This window comes from Leptidea sinapis, chromosome 3, assembly GCF_905404315.1.
Source record: "Leptidea sinapis chromosome 3, ilLepSina1.1, whole genome shotgun sequence".
Classification (NCBI taxonomy): domain Eukaryota; kingdom Metazoa; phylum Arthropoda; class Insecta; order Lepidoptera; family Pieridae; genus Leptidea; species Leptidea sinapis.
In genome coordinates, this window is record NC_066267.1 from 11,132,487 (window position 1) to 11,152,029 (window position 19,543).

General features: G+C 34.8%; 1 protein-coding gene across 1 annotated transcript; it reads left to right on the top strand.

Annotated features, from left to right (window-relative positions):
- Positions 1–1,118: 1,118 nt before the first annotated feature.
- LOC126979201 (prisilkin-39) lies at positions 1,119–18,583 on the top strand. Its single transcript, XM_050828452.1, has 5 exons — positions 1,119–1,288; positions 4,518–5,131; positions 12,040–12,159; positions 14,331–14,594; positions 17,566–18,583. The coding sequence occupies exons 1-5, from the start codon at positions 1,268–1,270 to the stop codon at positions 17,762–17,764; spliced, it is 1,218 nt and encodes a 405-aa protein (XP_050684409.1). The 5' UTR covers positions 1,119–1,267; the 3' UTR covers positions 17,765–18,583.
- Positions 18,584–19,543: the final 960 nt, after the last annotated feature.

Sequence of the window (19,543 nt, forward strand, 5' to 3'; positions counted from 1 at the left end):
CTGTCACGGAACGCCAGAGGTCGTGGGTTCGAGTCCGGCATCGTTCATAAAATTTTGTTTTTCAAAAAGTACATAGACTAGTTTGCCTCTAGTTAGCCTCCAGCAGGTCCAAAGTTAAACAACCATTCAATAAAAAATAAAAAAAAAATATCATTAATGAGGTATTCTAACTTTTATTCCAATGAATAAAATTTTAAAAGGTAACAAGAGAAACATTACCTCTTAAATCGCTAATTAGAATTGTGGTAAAAGTTAGTAGTACGAGAAGTGCTCGTACTTACTGACTTTGTCATATAGCTTTTTACTAGTGGGAGGTTCCTTTGCACAGGATGCGGGCTGTATAATGGGTATCACAACGTCGCCTATTTTTTGCCGTGAAGTAGTAATGTGGTAGCATTACTCTGTTTCGGTCTGAAGGGCACCGGCTAGTGAAATTACTGGACAAATGAGACTTAACATCGTACGCCTCCAGGAGACAAGCGCAATTGTAGTGCCGCTAAGAATTTTTGGGTTTTTCAAGAATCCTGAGCGGGACTGCATTGTAATGGGCAAGACGCATCAATAACCATCAGCTGAACGTCCTGCTCGTTTCGACCCATATTGACATCAAAATCTATGTGACATTCCGACTCTTGTTTGAAATTGTTAAAAAGAGCGTTAATTTTTGACTAACGAAATGTTACACAAAATCTTTTATTAGTTTTAGCTTTCTGCACTTCTTCTCTTTGTAAAACGACTCACGATGCCAAAACTTACACCAACCCTGTGAGCGATAACTTTCATCTAAAGGGAGCTAAAATTTACCCATCACGTGTTGATTTTATTTTTATATTTTTTTATTGAATATTTCGTCGCTAACAAGTTACAGGCTAACAGTGCCTACAGAATAATAAATTAAACATAACGTTTGATCAATCAAGTTGGCAAGCCTATACAGTTTTAACAAGCCTCAAAACCAGCGCTAGCACCATAATTATCTGCAAACACACTCTGTGATTACCATTAGTAACCTTCCATAATATGTGGCCCTCGCTGTGATGGACGGACGGTCGAAAAAACACAATTATTGTAATTATTATAAGCACTGGTCGAGGGCATTTGCTTCACAGTCCGCCATTGCAACCGGACCGGCGCGCACACAGTTCGAATTTTGAAATAATGTCATTTTGAATCATAGACTATAAAAGTTTTATTTATAGACAACTGGTTCTGTGGCCAGTGTTCATTGTTTGAAAGAGGATGCGCTGTGTAGGCCTTTGACATCAACATGTTCCGTTTTATAATACAGGTATGTTAAATTATCATATATTTTTTTATTTGTGTTGTTTTTTTTTTCGTTCAAAGGCGTTAAGCTCGATAACGTTCAAAGTTACTTAAATAATGGGTGAAATCCGTTCAGGCAAATACTATAAAGTCGGACTTAAGGACTCAATGTAAAATAATCGATCAGTAATTCATTTTGTTAATGGTACGCAGGCTACCCACATGTAGCAACTACCATCAACAGCGCCCAATCATGTGTTAATGAATGATATAACCAACCATTAAACTATTTGTCATATCTGATACCTATTTGTACACATTATATCGATTAACGGCAGTTCTTACAAGATTTTATTGCTGTCTTAGCCATTTTGTTAGTATGTCAAATCTTGACACTGAACTTTAAGTCTGTGATGCTTAACCGATTCAGCTGAAATTTTGCATATTTTTTTTTTATGATATGGGCAAACATATGCGGCTAGCTATCGGAGCTTCCTTTATAGCTAGTTTCTTCATGTGGAGTTCAATTCTATGTTTGAAGAATTGCAAGAAAAATTGAAAAATAATTAATATACTTATAATTAAGTAGTTTTTAACATATTATTATTTTGGGAGAAAGTGAATATAAAACTAATAAGAAACTTGCGATCTTAAAGCTTTCAAAAGTTTTAAGATATGTAGGTATCGTTAATATCTTGAAATAGTTCCGATGGTTATTTGACTAGTACAGTAGTAGGTACTCTTTGACTCCATAATATAAATGAATTGATATGTATTCTTTAACCATAATTTTTATCGAACTCATTAGGGTAGTGTTTTAACTATTATCTTATTGTTATATATATGTATTACCAGCTTTTCTCCGCGACTTCGTCCGCGTCCGGCAAAGCTTTAGGCAGATTTTTTTTAGAATACTTTGCAAATAATATACATAAACAAACTGCCGCGGTTCATTATAAATTGCATATTTTTATACATTCATATGTTATTTTCTTGCTTTATTTTATTTATCCATCCTTTGCTAAATCATAAGGATCCGATCAAATATTGAATTCACAGCTAGGCGTGAAAGCGTGTGTTTTTTGGACTTCCATGCGAAATATCATCCCCTATTTCATCCCCACACAGGTCGAAATTTCAAAAACCCTAGTACCAAAATTTATTAATGTCAAATGAAGTGCCTTTGTACAATGTTTCATGGTATCTTCAATAATGACAAACTTCCATCTCCTATTTCTATCCCTCCAAGTCTTTTTTTTTGCGATTAAAGGTAGCCTATGTCCTTTTTAAAGCTCTAGTCTGTCTCTGTACTAAATTTCATCAAAACCGACTTAGGCGTGAAAGCGTAGGTAACAAACAAACTTACATTCACATTTATAATATTAGAAGGGATAACTATAAAAATGACTTTTTAAGTGAAAAGAGTGACGAAAATTGTGAAAATATATTAAATTGTCATAAAAATACTGACAACGAACAGTCATTATGTTTATTTCTTTTTTAAATATGACTTTTTGCCTCACGACTTACTGATCGCCGCGTCTATGCTCATCCGGCTCTTACTTTAGGACCGCTCCGTTTTTTCTTCAATAGGATAATATAGAAATGTAACAAAAACAAATGGACACATTAAACCACCACCTTCGCACGACACGCCACAAGTTAGGATATCATACTCACCATCTGGATGTGTGGCGGTCCTCCACAGTGCGGTTTTAAAGGAGCTTTTTTCCTCGTACTACAAAGCTGTGGAATGGAAATCCTTGTGCGGTGTTTCCGGGACGATACGACATGGGTACCTTCAAATAAAGCGCGTAAACCTTCCATAAAGGCCGGCAACGCTCTTGTGATTCCTCTGGTGTTGCAAGAGAATGTGGGCGGCGGTGATCACTTAACACGAGGTGACCCGTACGCTCGTTTGTCCTGCTATTCCATAAAAATAAAAAAAAACGGGCAAGTTGTAGAGAACTAGTACTATTATAAGTGTCTACTAGCTGTGTGTATTAGCTTTAAATTGTCTCACGAAAGTTGACTTAAAAAAACAATATTAACTATTATCGTAAAACCATAGCAGGAATCGAACCCGTAACTAAGACAACACTATCATAAACTAGCTCAAAACTGCTCTACAATTCGCGCTACGATGACTCGTAAAAACATTAACCTTCACAAAACAACATTTTTATATTCACATAGTTATGTTAGATATTATAAAAGATTGACCCACGTCAATTCGACCTCCGTACTGTGTATACAATGGTGTGACGTGTTAGGGCATCACAACCGAATAGGGGGACCTTGGTTTAATTGCCTTTGTTTTTTTTCACCCACGTTAGCTTAAACAGACTGTAGCACTGATAAGAGATCTACACATATATGTGTAATAGAAGCAGCAATTGTTGGGATATTTCGACATCTATATTGTATAGATGCAAAAGTTAAAACCACGAAAAGGATAAAGTAGATTAAGAATGATTAAAATCTTTATGAGAATCAAACTACTTGACTGAATTTGCAACAATGAGATAAGAAAATTTTAATTTTGGCATGACGGAAGCTGTTTGCTTTAGTGTGCTGAGAGATAGGATAACAATATTAACACGAAAAAGAATTTTGGTTTACAAATAATAGATCAATATCAATTTTTATTAAATTTATAGGAGAGAGAATATAATTTAATTTATAGGAGAGGGCAAGTTGCGCCGGATGCTCTTAATGGACTGTAATGATCCATCTATTTCATCCAAAAGACGTCCACGGCTGTACATACGATATTGACACTACCTAGAAAACCTCTGTAAAAGTAGGCAGTGCTTTTGTAATTCGTTATTCCATAAAAGCTTCGGTGTCCTTTGTTTGTCGCGCCTTGGTCGCGCCCTGTGTTCATTCACATTTAAACGTTTCCTATATAAAAAGCAGAATAATTTGAAAATTAATAATTTTACTAAACAAGTAGAACGAGCTATTCAAAATTACAGTTCTTAAACTTGAAAAAAATGTGCATGTATACTTTACTCAGACCTAACTAAGTAACCCGCAGTGGTACAGACTAAGCCATAAATTGCCAAAACGTATTAAGAACCTAAAAATCTTAAGAATTCTATAGAATATAAGTTTGATAGTATGCCTCGAATTTGTTTTTTATAAATAATATTTTTTAAAATAATACTTTTATGCCCACACCCAATATTTACCGTCCGATTTCTAGAAAGAGTAATAATTTCGACTTGTTGGTTATTATTTTTCTATTGCAGGCACTTTTGTTCATCGTTATAACTTCAACGGAGTCCAAAGACACTGAATCTCTACTATCATCAGTTCTTCTACCAACAGAAGAAAACCAACTTCGGCTGACCAGAAGTTACTACGATAGATATCGAAACGAAGACAGACCTTCCAGATGTGGCCGATGCGATGACGACGATGATGATAGAAGAGACGACAGAAGAGATGACAGGAGAACTAACAGACATGACAATAGATATGACAGCAATGAAGAAGACGACGACAAAAAGTACACAGCTGATCGACGCAGTAGTAAAAACGAGACAGATGACTCAGATGATAAAAGATCTCACGAGGGTAAGAGAGATAGAAACAGACCCAGAAGTAAACATAGAAATAGATACGATGACAGGGATAGATATGGGCCAGATTATTACGACAGATATCTAAGAGATCCGTATAGAGACAGATATGATGATTATCCGAGACGGTCTTCTGATAGGTACGATAGGTACGACGACTATGGTAGGTACGACGGCTATTACTCGGGGTACAGAAGACCGTACTATGAGGACAGGTATGACAGATATGATGATGGATATGGAGGGTACGGACCTGCGGCTGGAAGAGGACCACATGATAGGTAAGTTCAAATTTATTTAATTAATATAAAAAATATTGCTAATTACCTCAACAGATCAAATCTTTACAAATCTTTTACTTTTATATTTAAATATACTATACGTACTCTGTGGTGCGTTTCCTGAATATTGATCGAGTGATGTGAATATAATATTTTTTAATTAATTTTAATAAACAACACTACACTTAATAAAAAAAAACAACGTTAAAAATCTGACTCCAAAAACTGAAAAGTATCAAATAACTAAATATTTAATTTAATACACCCTTACCTTTAATATTAATAAAATGCTATTATTTATATGTGCTATTGATAGGTTTTAAGTCGGTGCCAAGCCCTAAACAAAATAAAACTTAATACTTATTATAAACATCTTACTTACTGTAATTATTTAGGTTGTCTGGCCTCGCGTGTTTGTCCGCTTCGGTTGTTTTGTTCTAGACGAAGCTATCCCGCTCAAAGTCACGCGTGACAAGTGTAGGTGACATTTGGCTTCGCACCGAGTTCAAAACTATCAATACATAGCACATACAATTAATAGTATTTTATGAATATTAAAGGTAAAGCTGTATTAAATTAAATTTTTAGTTAAGTAATTGATACTTTTCAGTTTTTGAAGTCGGTTTTTTAAACGTAGTTTTTTTATTTTTTTTTTCTTTTTAGCGTCAGTTAATAATTATAATATATAATTAACCTGAATGAAAACTCCTAAAAAAGCCGTACACAAACAACAATTATATCATCGAGGTAAACAAAAATTTTCATAAAAAATGTTCATAAAATGAAACCTACTGGGCCAAACTATGTAAAATTTTATGGGACCAAATGGCATCTATTCTGCACCGAACTAAAGAAAAATTACTTAAATTGGATCATAAATCTCAGAGTAATCGATGTACGTACGTAAAAAAAATACCGATCGAATTGATAACCTCCTCCTTTTTGAAGTCGGTTAAAAAGTGTCAGGGGTGCAATAAGTAGAAACTTTGAGTCTCACCTCGTTTCCCCCATTTCGATCCTCACCCGCCACTCACACATTTTTTTTATGAAAATAAGGGACGAGACGAGCAGAACATACAGCTGATGGTACTTGATACGCCCTGCCCATTACAATGCAGTGCCACTCAGGATTATTGAAAAACCCAAAAATTCTGAGCGGCACTACAACTGGGCTCGTCACCTTGAGACATAAGTTGTCAAGTCTTTTTAATACAAAAAAAAACCAAACATTAACAAAATCTTTGACGTATTATTCTGACGGTAACAATATATTTGCCGACCACATTACGAAAAACAGTCGCTATATTTAGAACTCGAATTATATTTATATAAATTTTGCTTATTTTGTTAAACCGTTATAAGTTTTATTGAACTTCAGAATCCCAGTGATGCGTAGTTCCGAATTCACCGTTACGATAAAAACGCCAGTTTCAGTTTCACGAAACGCTTTCTCTGTAATCTAGGCTCATTCACATATACGTCAATGTAGGTAACTGTTTTGTATTGTATAGTTTATCAATGGTGAGAAATTGGTGGCATTGGCTTTGGCGATTTTGTATTCACGCAAATAAATGTTGAAATATTTACATTATAAACTCTTTTAAAGGATTCAGTTTGTAGTCAGAGGAAATATTTAACAGACAAGTATTGAGATGATGTTCTTTTATGTAACATTTAATCAAGAATAAAACAAATTAAAAAGCCGAACTTTTACGATAAAGTTACAGTTCTGTTCCGCCATTTATCTAGTAGAATAGTCAAAAAGACATGTTCCTTCAGTCAACTTTTTTTCAGCAGTTTCAGAAAAAAATAACCAGGTGTGATTCCATTTGGAATAGCATTTAGCTGATTTAAAAAAAAAGCATGGCACACGCTATAAACAATTTAGTGAAAAAGTGTGTTTAATTTTTTGGAGATATCTTGAATACTAATTGAGATTTTAAACTTTCCTTTTTTTTACCTTTCAGCATTCATTGCAAAGTATGAGGAAATAAAGAGTCAAAGTAACGCATAGGGAAATGTACAAACATTAATATGAAGTAAATATTAATTATTAGTTTTCAACGTCTGTCAAATCCGCCTTATGTGTTAAATACCGACGACATTTACACAGAAATCTCGCTTTAAAAGAGATTGAAGCCTTACGGCCGTTCTCTTACTTGAGATAAGAATCGTAACTATCGTTGACTGTTCTGTCCCAATAAACTTATCGACGGTAACTTACCTTATACGTACACGCTGTCTGTCAATGGGACGACGTATAGCTTACCAGCGATAGAAGTTTGTATGTAAATTTCAATTCACGCGTCCCAATATAAGACGATATGAATGACTTTATCGGGTATATTGGGACAGCTTCAGATTATTGACAGCTAATTACTGACAGTAGAAGGTAGTAATTTATCTCTATCTGTAGATAGTATATTGGGAACGGCCGTTAGAAAATTAACGCTGTTTCACTTTATAATCACAATATTCGAACCAGAAGGAGTTAAGAATTATTCTTTTTTGACTGAAGCATACTCACCACGCATTAACCCTTCATAATAACATGTTTTGGGATACCTTTCACATGTGGGTATAGGTATCTAACAGTTATGTAATGAGTAATGATCAGTTCACGACATTATCGGTAGACTCGTTAAGCGCATTCCGACATAGTTTTGACGTTATCTAAAGTTGGACTTAATGTGAAGAAGCGTTGTGCCCTTTTCCTGTAGATAAACAGTAAAAAATGTAATTGTACACAGTAAAAGGGATTGATACTGTATAAACTATAACACCCCAGTATCAGCTCGATCCATTTGACCGCATGCAACTCAGAGCAGCTCGAATTTTCGGGGACCCAGTGCTCTGTGAACGGATGGATCACTTGGCGTTGAGTAGAGACATCGTGTGTCTTCTACCGTATTTATCGCGGGGAGTGTTCCAAAGAGATGTTTCACCGGATTCCTGCCGCCAAATTACACACTCGCACGATACGCCATAAATTAGGATATCATCCCCACCATCTGGATGTGTGGTGGTCCTCCACAATACGGTTTTCAAGGAGCTTTCTTCCACGTACTACAAAGCTGTGGAATTAGCTTCCTTGTGCGGATTTTCCGGGACGATACGACATGGGTACCTTCAAAAAAAGCACGTAAATCTTCCTTTAAGGCCGGCAATGCTCCTGAGATTCCTCTGATGTTGCAAAAGATTGTGGGTGGCGGTGATCACTTAACATCAAGTGACCCATACGCTCATTTGTCCTCCATTTCCATAAAAAAACTTATTATGACTCTTAGGATATTGTTGTGGATTCTCATGCATACAGGAAACTACAAACATTCTTGACTCATTTCTCTTATGTTTTTACCTCAGAACAATATTTGTTTCAAATAAGATCAATATATTTTGTGTATCAACTCTTTTGCTCTTATTGGTATTTTTGTTTCATAAGTGTTAATTCAAACAGGTTCAAACCGTACTTAAAACGACATACTCATAAAAGCCCCAAACAGAAGCCAAACATGCAGATCCGATTGATTGGTTTAATTTAATTGAAACTGTCAAATACAGAATATATCCTTCCCGTTCAGATTTCAAAGTGTCGTTACAATTGATAAAGGTTTGGAGGAGATTTATAGCGATATTGCAACAATATGTAACTAGTTTTTAAATTAGTTGAAATCCTCAGCTGCTATCGACTCTTAAGTATACATTACTACTTAAGTATAGATTCACAATTTCACTCGGACACTGGACACACCTTCCAAGTATGGATCCAGAGGCTTAGCCCCTTCGAGTGAGAAAGAGTCTATTCCAAATGTCCAGTAAGAGAACTTGTTAGTAATTGCCATTATTTTCTCCAACTGGAGGCTCGGGTTGTCTAACTCGGAAGGTAACAATAATATATAATAATAGTAATGATAGAACTTTATCAAAGATCGCCGCAAAGACAGCTCCTGCGACACCCCTTCAAGGCACCTTTGCTAACTTTCTGGCAGACAGCATACACCATCAGCTCGTCAGTTGGCAACTGCTTCTACAGCTGGTTAATCTGATCATTTTTCTTGAAGCAGCATGCCTGGTCTCACGATTTCCCGGAAAGGGAGCCGTGATGTCCTTAGCAGTAGCTAATACCGAGCCGTGGCATCCCATTTCCCGACGTTTCAATGCAACTTTTACGCAAACCTAATATAAAAATACAGTTAAAATAACACGCGTTTTAATCTTTGAAAAGAATTTTATTTAAATGTGTAACATTTGCGACCAAGAAAATACTATTTGCAACAAATTTCGACTCTAATTAAGAATCTCCAAATATAATTGACAGCGGTAATTCATTAGTGTGGGTAGATGTTTAGGGTAACTAAGTTGTAACGGTTGTCGGTAAAACCAAGATAGAATCAAATAATTATAGTTTGATAAAAAATAATTAATTCGTCTCACTAATATAAGTTATTGACCTTCATTATAACTGTTAGTGTTAATTCTGACTAAGTCATTTCCGTGTTTATCATAATTCAATGCAATTATATTATGACGCTGTTACTTTATCTAGATTATGCGATTAAATTTACATCCAAATATATTTAAGCGAATTACTGACTCGTCACAAGATTTCTAAAACACAATTGACTTGAAATTTCTAAAATCTAAGAACTAATTTTACAGAAATCCTATACAAAATGTAATTTTCAACAATTAACTCACAAAAAAGACACCTACCCCCACACACGCTAGACAACCAACTGTTGCTATGGTCGGCTAGCGAAACTCTCTAAGAAAAAAGCGATTCACTCGATTGTATAAAACGTGCAGTAATTAACAGATTGACAGATGACGGCTATTATCTTGTAAAAAAAGGATATAAGGAGATAGCCGAATTCCACCACGTTATAAGCAACTTTTCGCTTTCAAACTTAGACCGGATTTTACTTCGTCGCCAATCGCGATAACTGTAATTACTAACTACTATTTCCAACTTATATCAAATGAGAGCATGTTTCATGCTTAACTAAATTTCAATTAGGCAGTCCCACCTCTTATTACGTAGTATTTACTCTTTGGCTATGGTAACCGTTTTTATAGCAACTGCCTTGACAGATCAACGTCTGTCAGATCAGGTCTCGGAGGAATTCTATGCTCTGGGGGTCAGGTAGTTGAAAAATGGATACAACTTCACTTTGAGGCGCAATCACGCCAAAATTATTGAACATTGAACATATTGGGATATCCTATGATTTTTAACCGACTTCAAAAAAGGAGGAGGTTCTCAATTCGTCGGATTTTTTCGAATGTTTGTTACCTCAAAACTTTCGACTGGGTGAACCGATTTTGATAATTTTTTATTTGAAAGCTGGTGCTTCTCGAGTGGTCCCATTGTAATTTGGTCCAGATCTAACAATGGCATCCATGAGAAAACCATAAAAGTCTTAAATTTTGTTATACATACGTATAGCAAAGTGGTTTATAAGTTTACGAATAACTCAATATCGCGCCAACCGATTTCGATGATTCTTTTTTTATTGGAAAGGATATACTTCAAAGATAGTTTGCTGAGTTTGGTTAGGTTCTCATTACGGAATCCATTACAAAGTAACGGAACACTGTCTGTAATCAAATTGCAAAGTACTTACGTTAATTGCTGTATTGAAAACTTTAGTATATTTACACACATTTAGACAAATTGTTAGTTAATGTACTTCAAATTCACTAAAAATAATAAAATAAAATAAAATTTAACAGAAAAAAAAACGCCTTTCTTAACACTATTCCAAAACAATAGATATAATGTGCACTAAAAAGTATAAAATTAATTGCGTATTTTTATACAATCTAATTAATTAATGTTATTCTAGTTACGATTATTGTAATTTTTGGAGTCGGTGTCATCCAAGATAGGTTTGTTACTACATACATAGTTATAGGTGAGATGTGCTTGAGTCGTGAGGAGGCGACAGGCGAGAGCAGGTTGCGGCGGAAGGACACCGATTTTGAAGGCGGTTGTTTTTTGTTAGTTTTTTTTTTTAAAACATGCTGTCCCTGCACATGTTGTTTTGCCATGTAAATTATACATAGTGAATATTATAGCACCGAAATAAAAATAACTAACAATGTAATTTAGTTGACAGCAGAACTCTTACTTAGTAACCTGTCAATTTAAAAAAAAAATAGGGGTATAAAAGGTCAAGCAAATGTGATTCCTATACAACATGATACAATTGTCCCCCACATCCATAAAAAATGTCATTTGGGGGCAGTATTGTAAACACTGTGACACGAGAATTTTATATATTATTAGTAAATATTAAAAATATTTAATGTAAGCACACGACATGATTGAAAGGAATTTATTTTCACAAAATTGATTTCTTTAGAATTCTTTTTGATGTCATTTCTAATATACTAGATACTACTACCGCTTCGGAAACAAATAATGTAATATGACGTCTCAGCCGGGTTTCATTTTGTCTAACAACGTTTCAAAAGACACACTTTACCTGAAGTGTTTCTTTTTTTTATTATTTATTTATTATAAACATACAGTTTCTTCTTAAAATAACACAAAATAAAATAAATCTAATAAAAAACATATTTTACAAATGTTACTGCAACAATAAATTTATTTATTTATTTACTTTACTTTATTTGGACCTAGATATTAACAGTAACACAATAATATTCATCTATAACTAATACAATAAATAATAATTCACTAGTTTTTTAAATTTATTTTTGTTTGGTTCCCGTTGGATGTCCTCTGGCAAACTAATAAGCAGATATAGTATTCTTTTCTTTAAAGTTCTATCATTTTGACATACAAAAGTTAACTGAAACAATTCATTACCTTTTTTTAAATAACCTGCAACTTTAACAAACTATATCGTTGGTGTGAAACATAAAACCAACTTTGATGACAGTTTCAGGCCGTGGGATGAAACATACCGTGGGCAGGCGGGTTGGGACGCCGGCGGTCGAGGATACTACTTCGCGTCAGGGAGACCTGATTCAACGGTGTATGCCCAAAGGGACTACGTCAGGTATATACGTCAGGCTATTAATAAGATTGTATTTTACTTTCTTATGAAAGAGACGAAGGAAGAGGCGAGGGCTTGCTAGAAGAATAAACGTATTAATTCATAAGAATATAGGATAAATAAATAATAATATATTTCATTTATTTTACCAGTGGGTGGCTCCTTTGCACAGGATGCCGGCTAGATTAAGGGTACCATTTCTGCCGGGAAGCAATAATGTGTAAACATTACTGTGTTTCGGTCTGAAGGGCGTTGTAGCTAGTGAAATTACTGGGCAAATGAGACTTAACATATGTCTCAAGGTGACGTGTATTTTTGGGTTTTAAAATAATCCTGAACGGCACTGCATTTTAATGGGCAGGGCGTATCAATTACCATCAGCTGAATGTCTTGCTCATTCCTCTCTTATTTTCATTAAAAAAATGCAATGCAAAGTTGCATGTACATTTTAGTGGTTGGGACTTCCCAGTAAGTTGTCTTAGGACACAAATAATAAATAGGAGTGGTGGAAATAAGAGCCTTGCGTAGTATTTGTGGAGTAAATTTGAGTGATAGATTAAGACATAGTTACGTAAAAGAGCGATGTGTAGTTAAAGAAGAGTATGTGAAAGTTTTTGGGAAGGAATTGTTGGTGAAAATATTGACATGAATGTCTAGGGGATGAATGGAAGTCAGCAATGTCTGCCCACACGTGTGGAAGACAAGTGTGACTGTATGTTGTATGTCTAAATAGGTCTATTATACTCTTTCAGATAGCATAGAGCTGGCGCTAATTTCCACCCAAGGCAGAGCCCAGCCACTTCAGTTCAGTTACATCTTCTTGAAACTTCTGTTTGTAATTAATGTGGGTTTATTTTTTTTATCACCCGGAATACTAACAAAGGAACCTGAACCGGAAGTAGTCATTTGACGAATTTTTGCGTGCCTTCATTGATAATAAGCTAACAATTAGTACTTAACGCTACTTATATTCAAGACTAGCTGACCCGACAGACGTTGTTCTGTGTATAATAAATAAAATAATGTTTTTTTATGAATTTGTCAATAATATAGTATAACATCAAGAATTATTTCGTAAAATATGTGCATATTTTACGAAATACCTGTTGTTGAAATGAAATTAAAGTAAAGAAAGTTCTCGCGCACGTAGCGGTAATCGTCACTCACAAACACAGAAGGATGCACTTTTTGTTTAAAGTATCGATCGACCTTAGAATATTGACAATAATATTCTAAGCCATCGACATAGAGAATGGATGGGATGGATCGACATATTGGTTGTCAAATGTCAAATATATTATGGTTAGATTCAGAAATTTATGACATAACTTAAGATTTATTAATCTACATAAAAATAATCTGATAGATAGTTTACGTCTGTAGTTAATCTACCAACAAAAGTTAGCTAAAATTAAGTTTATTTTTTACCTGGCGAGAAAGTTAGAAAGATATAAAAATTCTAATTTTAAACTATTCTTTCAATTTGATTTCTAAACGACGGGGAACACATCAAAGGAAAAACAAAATTGTTGTTTTATTTAATTCCGAAAATTTTCAAATTTATTCACCTTTTAAACCTTGTCTGGACTTCCACATATAATTCAAGATCAAAATTAGCCAAATCGGTCCAGCCGTTCTCGAGTTTTAGTTTTAGCGAGACTAACGAACAGCAATTAATTTTTATATATATAGATAGATATTATTTTAGTTTCATTGAGGCCACACTCTTTCTCAAAATTCCAGCGACTAACTATTGCAGCTTAAAAGATACAGTTTATGATAGACGGACGGATATGCAGACATCAGAGTCTTATTAATAGGGTTCCCATCATCATTAATTTACACTCTTTATTTTATAACTGTTAAGTTTTTTTTATGGAATAGGAGGACAAACGAGCGTACCCGTACGGTACCTGGTGTTAGGTGATCACCGCCGCCCACATTCTCTTGCAACACCAGAGGAATCACAAGAGCGTTCCGGCCTTTAAGGAAGGTGTACGCGCTTTTTTTGAAAGTACCCATGTCGTATCGTCCCGGAAACACCGCACAAGGAAGCTCATTCCACAGCGTTGTAGTACGCGGAAGAAAGCTCCTTGAAAACCGCACTGTGGAGGACCGCCACACATCCAGATGGTGGGGATGATATGATGTAAAGAAAACATTGTTAATTTCAGACCACAACCAGCGGCTGGGTGGCAAAGTGCTGCTTATCCGAGCGGATACTCTAACGACTACTCCAGCGGTTACGCTGGTTACGCTGATAGATACGCTAGTGGGAGTGGGTACGCCGGCGCTAGCGGTTACGGTGGTGGCAACAGTTACACTGGATACCGAGTCCCGTACAGAACCAGTGGCTACAGTGGCTACCAGGACGTGGGCTCCGGCCAGGCAAGTGGCTGGCGTAACGTAGGAGAGCGAAGACCGTACAGAGACCAGAGGTTTGTATTGAAGAGAGACTAAAATATTTTACCAAACCTGTATTTTTTGTTTTAATACTCTCAAACGTGTATCTCTTTCGCTGTAATCATGAAGATAAAGCAAACCCAAACTTATTAAATAATTTCTCATCAATTCCTAACTAACATGAGACCAGATATAAAGACAGCACTTTGTTACTTAAGCACTCTATCACAAAAAGGCCGCGAGCTTCAATAATTACACCAGTGGGCTGCGTCTTTGCCAGGATGCCACAGGATGGATAACATGGTAACAGTTCGGCGCCTTTTTCTGCCTTCAAGAATTTCTTTCGATTAGATGCGGCTAATAAGACATTTTATGTGTCAAAGTATCGAATTAAGAGTTTTGCTTGAATCCTGAGAGCCATTGTGACCATAGTGAGTTTGCTAATTATGTATAATAATGTATAGCCTTTCGGAAGGGTCTAGCCTCTGCAACTCAGGGTATCCTACCGCAGAGGGTAGGGCACAAAACATTCTGTACCATATATTATTAGTCTTGAATAAATGATTATTATTATTGCATTGTAATGGGCAGGGATTGTAAGTATCGTCACTCTTTGCCATAAATGAAATCTATTTCGGCCAAAAAACCTTCAGTTAAAAGGAGGTGGTTGCAGATGTATAGATACGATAATGCTGATGGGCCCAGAGCGATGTGATCGGGGACATGTCATAGTACGTATAGCTGTCATTTAAAATGATGTCATAGTACACGTCAAACCCAGTATACACTTCAAAAAACACCAATGAAAAGGATCGTTTGCAAGTTGAAGTGTGCGTGCCGTCGTGAAGCAGTGGTATATCTTTACCTGTTCAAGACATGGACTTAGATCCGAGAACAGCGGGCCTACCATGAACTCTTATTGCGATTCAATTGAAGATCTAAAATGAACTGCTTTGCTATTTCGTACCACGACGTGATAAGAGCAATCTAATTTAGGTTGACGTTAAATCAACTGATTAAATCGCAATGATGTCAATTGGATGTCAAAAATGATATCAACTGAATCGCAAACTGATTAAGTTCGATCATTCATTCGTACCATAAGGTGTTATTACAACCTAAACTGGATAGCTTATGCAAAGTGACCTATTTGAAAAAAGTTGCTACTTCCTTAGAACAAAGTGAATCGTGTTGTTAATAACTTTTAAAAAATAGTGAATACATAGAAAAGAAAAATTTTATTGATTAAAGATGAGATGAGAATACTTTATTGGACTTTTTGTAAAACAAAATACTGACAATAAATACCAAAAATGAAAATACTAAAGATGAGGCAGCTAGGGCCCGGGCTAAAACCTGTTCGCAAGAACGAATTAAAAAAAATGTACTCTGTGGTCCTGTCAAATCAAACATCAATGGAGGTGCGTTCATAACTCGTTGTTTTTACGAAAACACATAAGCAAACATTTAATTTCTAATTCAAAAACTATATTTATTTATATTACTATTATTTAATAAGTATAAAAAAAAGTTTAATGGTTTATAATAAGACGCAATTGCGCATTTTTGCAATGTATTTTTAGTATTTTCTACGCAAAAAAGCCGCTAAAATCATATCATTTTAGGTTTCGAAACGCAATTTTATTTCGTTCATGCTTCGCGATCCAAACGCCATACAGTAAAAGGCACTTCATGGTACGAATTTTATTAATTATGAACTGCATCGGATTCGCATCGCTTATTAAAAGTTGATGGTAGGCCATCAGGGGCTATAACATAATTATATTTATGGATTATTTTCTAACTCAATATAAGGTATCATAAGGGTTTTGATCACTTGGCGTTGCCTAGAGTCGTCGGTTTTCTATCGTATTTACCACGGGGATTGTTTCGAAGAACTGTTTGACCCGATTCTTGCAGCAAAATTTAAACTTCAAACGAATGAATAAATAATTGAATATCAAGCGCTCCAATGCAGTGCATTACTTAAAATCTAGAATGTTCTAATCTAAGGTATTGCACTCTGAAATCATATTCCAAGCATATTTTATTTTAATCCAACGTAGCCAGTACGCCAATACGGCAATTTTATACTTAAGACATTATTACCTTTATGCGAACACGATCATACTATAACCGTCGTTGTTTCTATTTATTTATTTGATTAAATTGCGTTACATGCGACTTAGTTACTAAACAAAATTGTAGTACTAAATAATTATCACATGCACCTCGTAATAAGGCATAGCAATGAACGACAGAGGGGCAGACATTCAAATATATTTTTCCTCTAGGTATTCATTAATAAAATAGGAACATTTTTCCAAAAGTAACTTTTTCAAATAGCTTATAAATTTTTTAATATTGGTTTCGGCTTTTAAGTGTTCTGGTAACTTATTATAAGTTTTAACTGACATTGGGTAGGGACCGGAACTGTGTAATGTCAATTTAGAGTTAGTTTGCATAAGATTATTTTTATAGCGAGGTGTGTTGTGCCGGGGCACGTCTATGATTTAAGAGCTACCATATCTCTTTCAACACTCGATACACATCCAAGAACAACGTAGTCAATGTTGGTCTGCAGAAAGACTCTTGTTTGTTGTTTTAAAATGGCGTAAGGATTCAAATATTATAAAGTTTTAACTTGTATAATCTAAACGTCTAAATAGACTGTGATAGTCTGACAGATATGAACACGTCGTAATAAATTGCGGCTAAATCTTGGCGTCTATTTTCACCAACGTACACATACTAAAAAATGGCATACGTATCGCGAGTGTAAGACGTAGCTTATTACGCACACTACAGTAATAAGCCTGGCCTGTTGTCATGCGTTGTCTAACAGCAAGACGCTCTATTAAGACGTATTAATCACTGAAGTCAATATTTTCCATATTTGAATTCAAGTCTTCATAATTATTTTTATGCCAGTTGTTGGCTCATGAAATTCGATTTTGCACGCCTGTGTGCAACTTATTCATAACTGTTCTAATTCTCATATTTCAGTGGAGTACCAAAACTAGATGACACATATGACCAAGGGTCAGATAACGGTTATAACCGAGTGAATAGTTATCACCAGACCAAATACCAACCAGTAGCAACCTTCAGTCAGAGCAGCACCACTCCAGAAACCAGCTATCTTCACCAGCGGGATGATGAAATGGTGACAGTTCCAGATGCAACTCAATCGTCACATGCTTAACATTAAAATAACATTTCCACTATTATAAAACCTCCCAGAGATAAAAATCAAAACGGTTTAACACAATTTTGTTTTGTATTTTATATAAATCACGTTGGAAATACTATTTTGAAGGGTGGGTTGCCTTATCACAGCAATAATTAGTTTATTGAGGGTATGTCTAAGTAAAATTTTGATCAAAAAGACTTCGGTTGTATACTAGAGTAGAACAAAGTATTAAAAGGTGCTGTTATGCTTTGAATTAATAAGATACCGGCTTTTCATTATTTGTATTTGAAAGAATTAAAAAAAAACACATCGTTATTATCCAAATGTTTTGAGTTTTCTTTAGTGTTCATTCCGCCAATATTAGTCTTTGAACAATTCGAAACGTGTTTTGCCTCTACACGAGGCATCCTCAGGAGATTTAAACTCGCCGAACTCTGGCACGAGACTCAAGTGTCGAGACGAGAGTCTCGTGGCGGAATTATTACTAAAGAAAACACAAAAAATTTGGATAATTATGGATTTCCGTAAAGTAACGTACTTCAATAAATTTTCACATTGTATTTCTCACTTTGGTAAAACCCAGTGTCGCTTAATTAATGAGGCTAGTTTATTATTAGATATTTTGTATATATCACAATATTTGTAAGATGATTTTGTTTTCAGCTTTTTTTATATACTTACCTATATTAGTAAAGGATTATATATAATGCCGTAGAGCTAAGCAGTTTTCCAGTTACCTAAATAGCAGGTAATATTTTTTAAGATTTGATCACATATTTTACGTCAAAGTGAACTCAAATTTTGATAAATAAATAAATAAGATTACTATTATGTATATGATTTTCTTGCCCTTAATAATTTAATTCGACTATGTTTATGTTTAAATTATAACTACACTGGATGACCCAACAGACTCTGTTCCGTCAATAAAAAAAATTAAGTATTCGGGAATAATACATAGTCTAAAGCCATCGGAAATGTGATGAGTTGAAAATGAAACAAAAACGTATTTCTGAATGATTGTATAATATTATATAGTAACTAGCTAACCCAGCAAACGTTGTATTGCCATATATAAAGTAAAAAGAAAAAATCAAGAATTAAAAATTTTGGGGTATAAAAAATAGATGACGACCGATTCTCAGACCTAACAATTAATATTAAAAATCTTATACATAAAAATGAATTGCTGTTCGTTAGTCTCGCTAAATGCTCGGCCCAATTTGGCTAATTTTGGTCTTGAATTATTTGTGGAAGTCCAGAGAGGGTTTAAAAGGTTGAATAAATATGAAAATACTCGGAATTAAATAAAAAATAATAATTTTGATTTTCCTTGTATATGTCCCCCGTCGTTCAGAAATCATATAAAAATGATAGTTTAAAATGAATAACTAATAAGAATTTTTATATCTTTCTAACTTTTTCAGGAGCTAAAAAATAAACTTCCTTAAAACTTGTTTGTTTTAAGTTTGTTTTATACCTAAATTTAGGTCTATTATTTATCGATAGAGGCAGTACGAAGTCTGCCGGGTCAGCTAGTACGACTAGCATAAAATCTACCAACTATAGGTAACTAAAATTATGTTTGTTGTATAACAACCATAATTTTACCTCCTTAGAAAGACAGAAAGATATAAAGATTCTAATTACTTATTCATTTTAAACTATTCTTTCAATTTGATTTCTGAACGACGCTGGACACATCAAAGGAAAAATTATGTAATTCCGAGCATTTTCATATTTATTCACCTTTTAAACCTTCTCTGGAGTTCCACGAATAATTCAAGACCA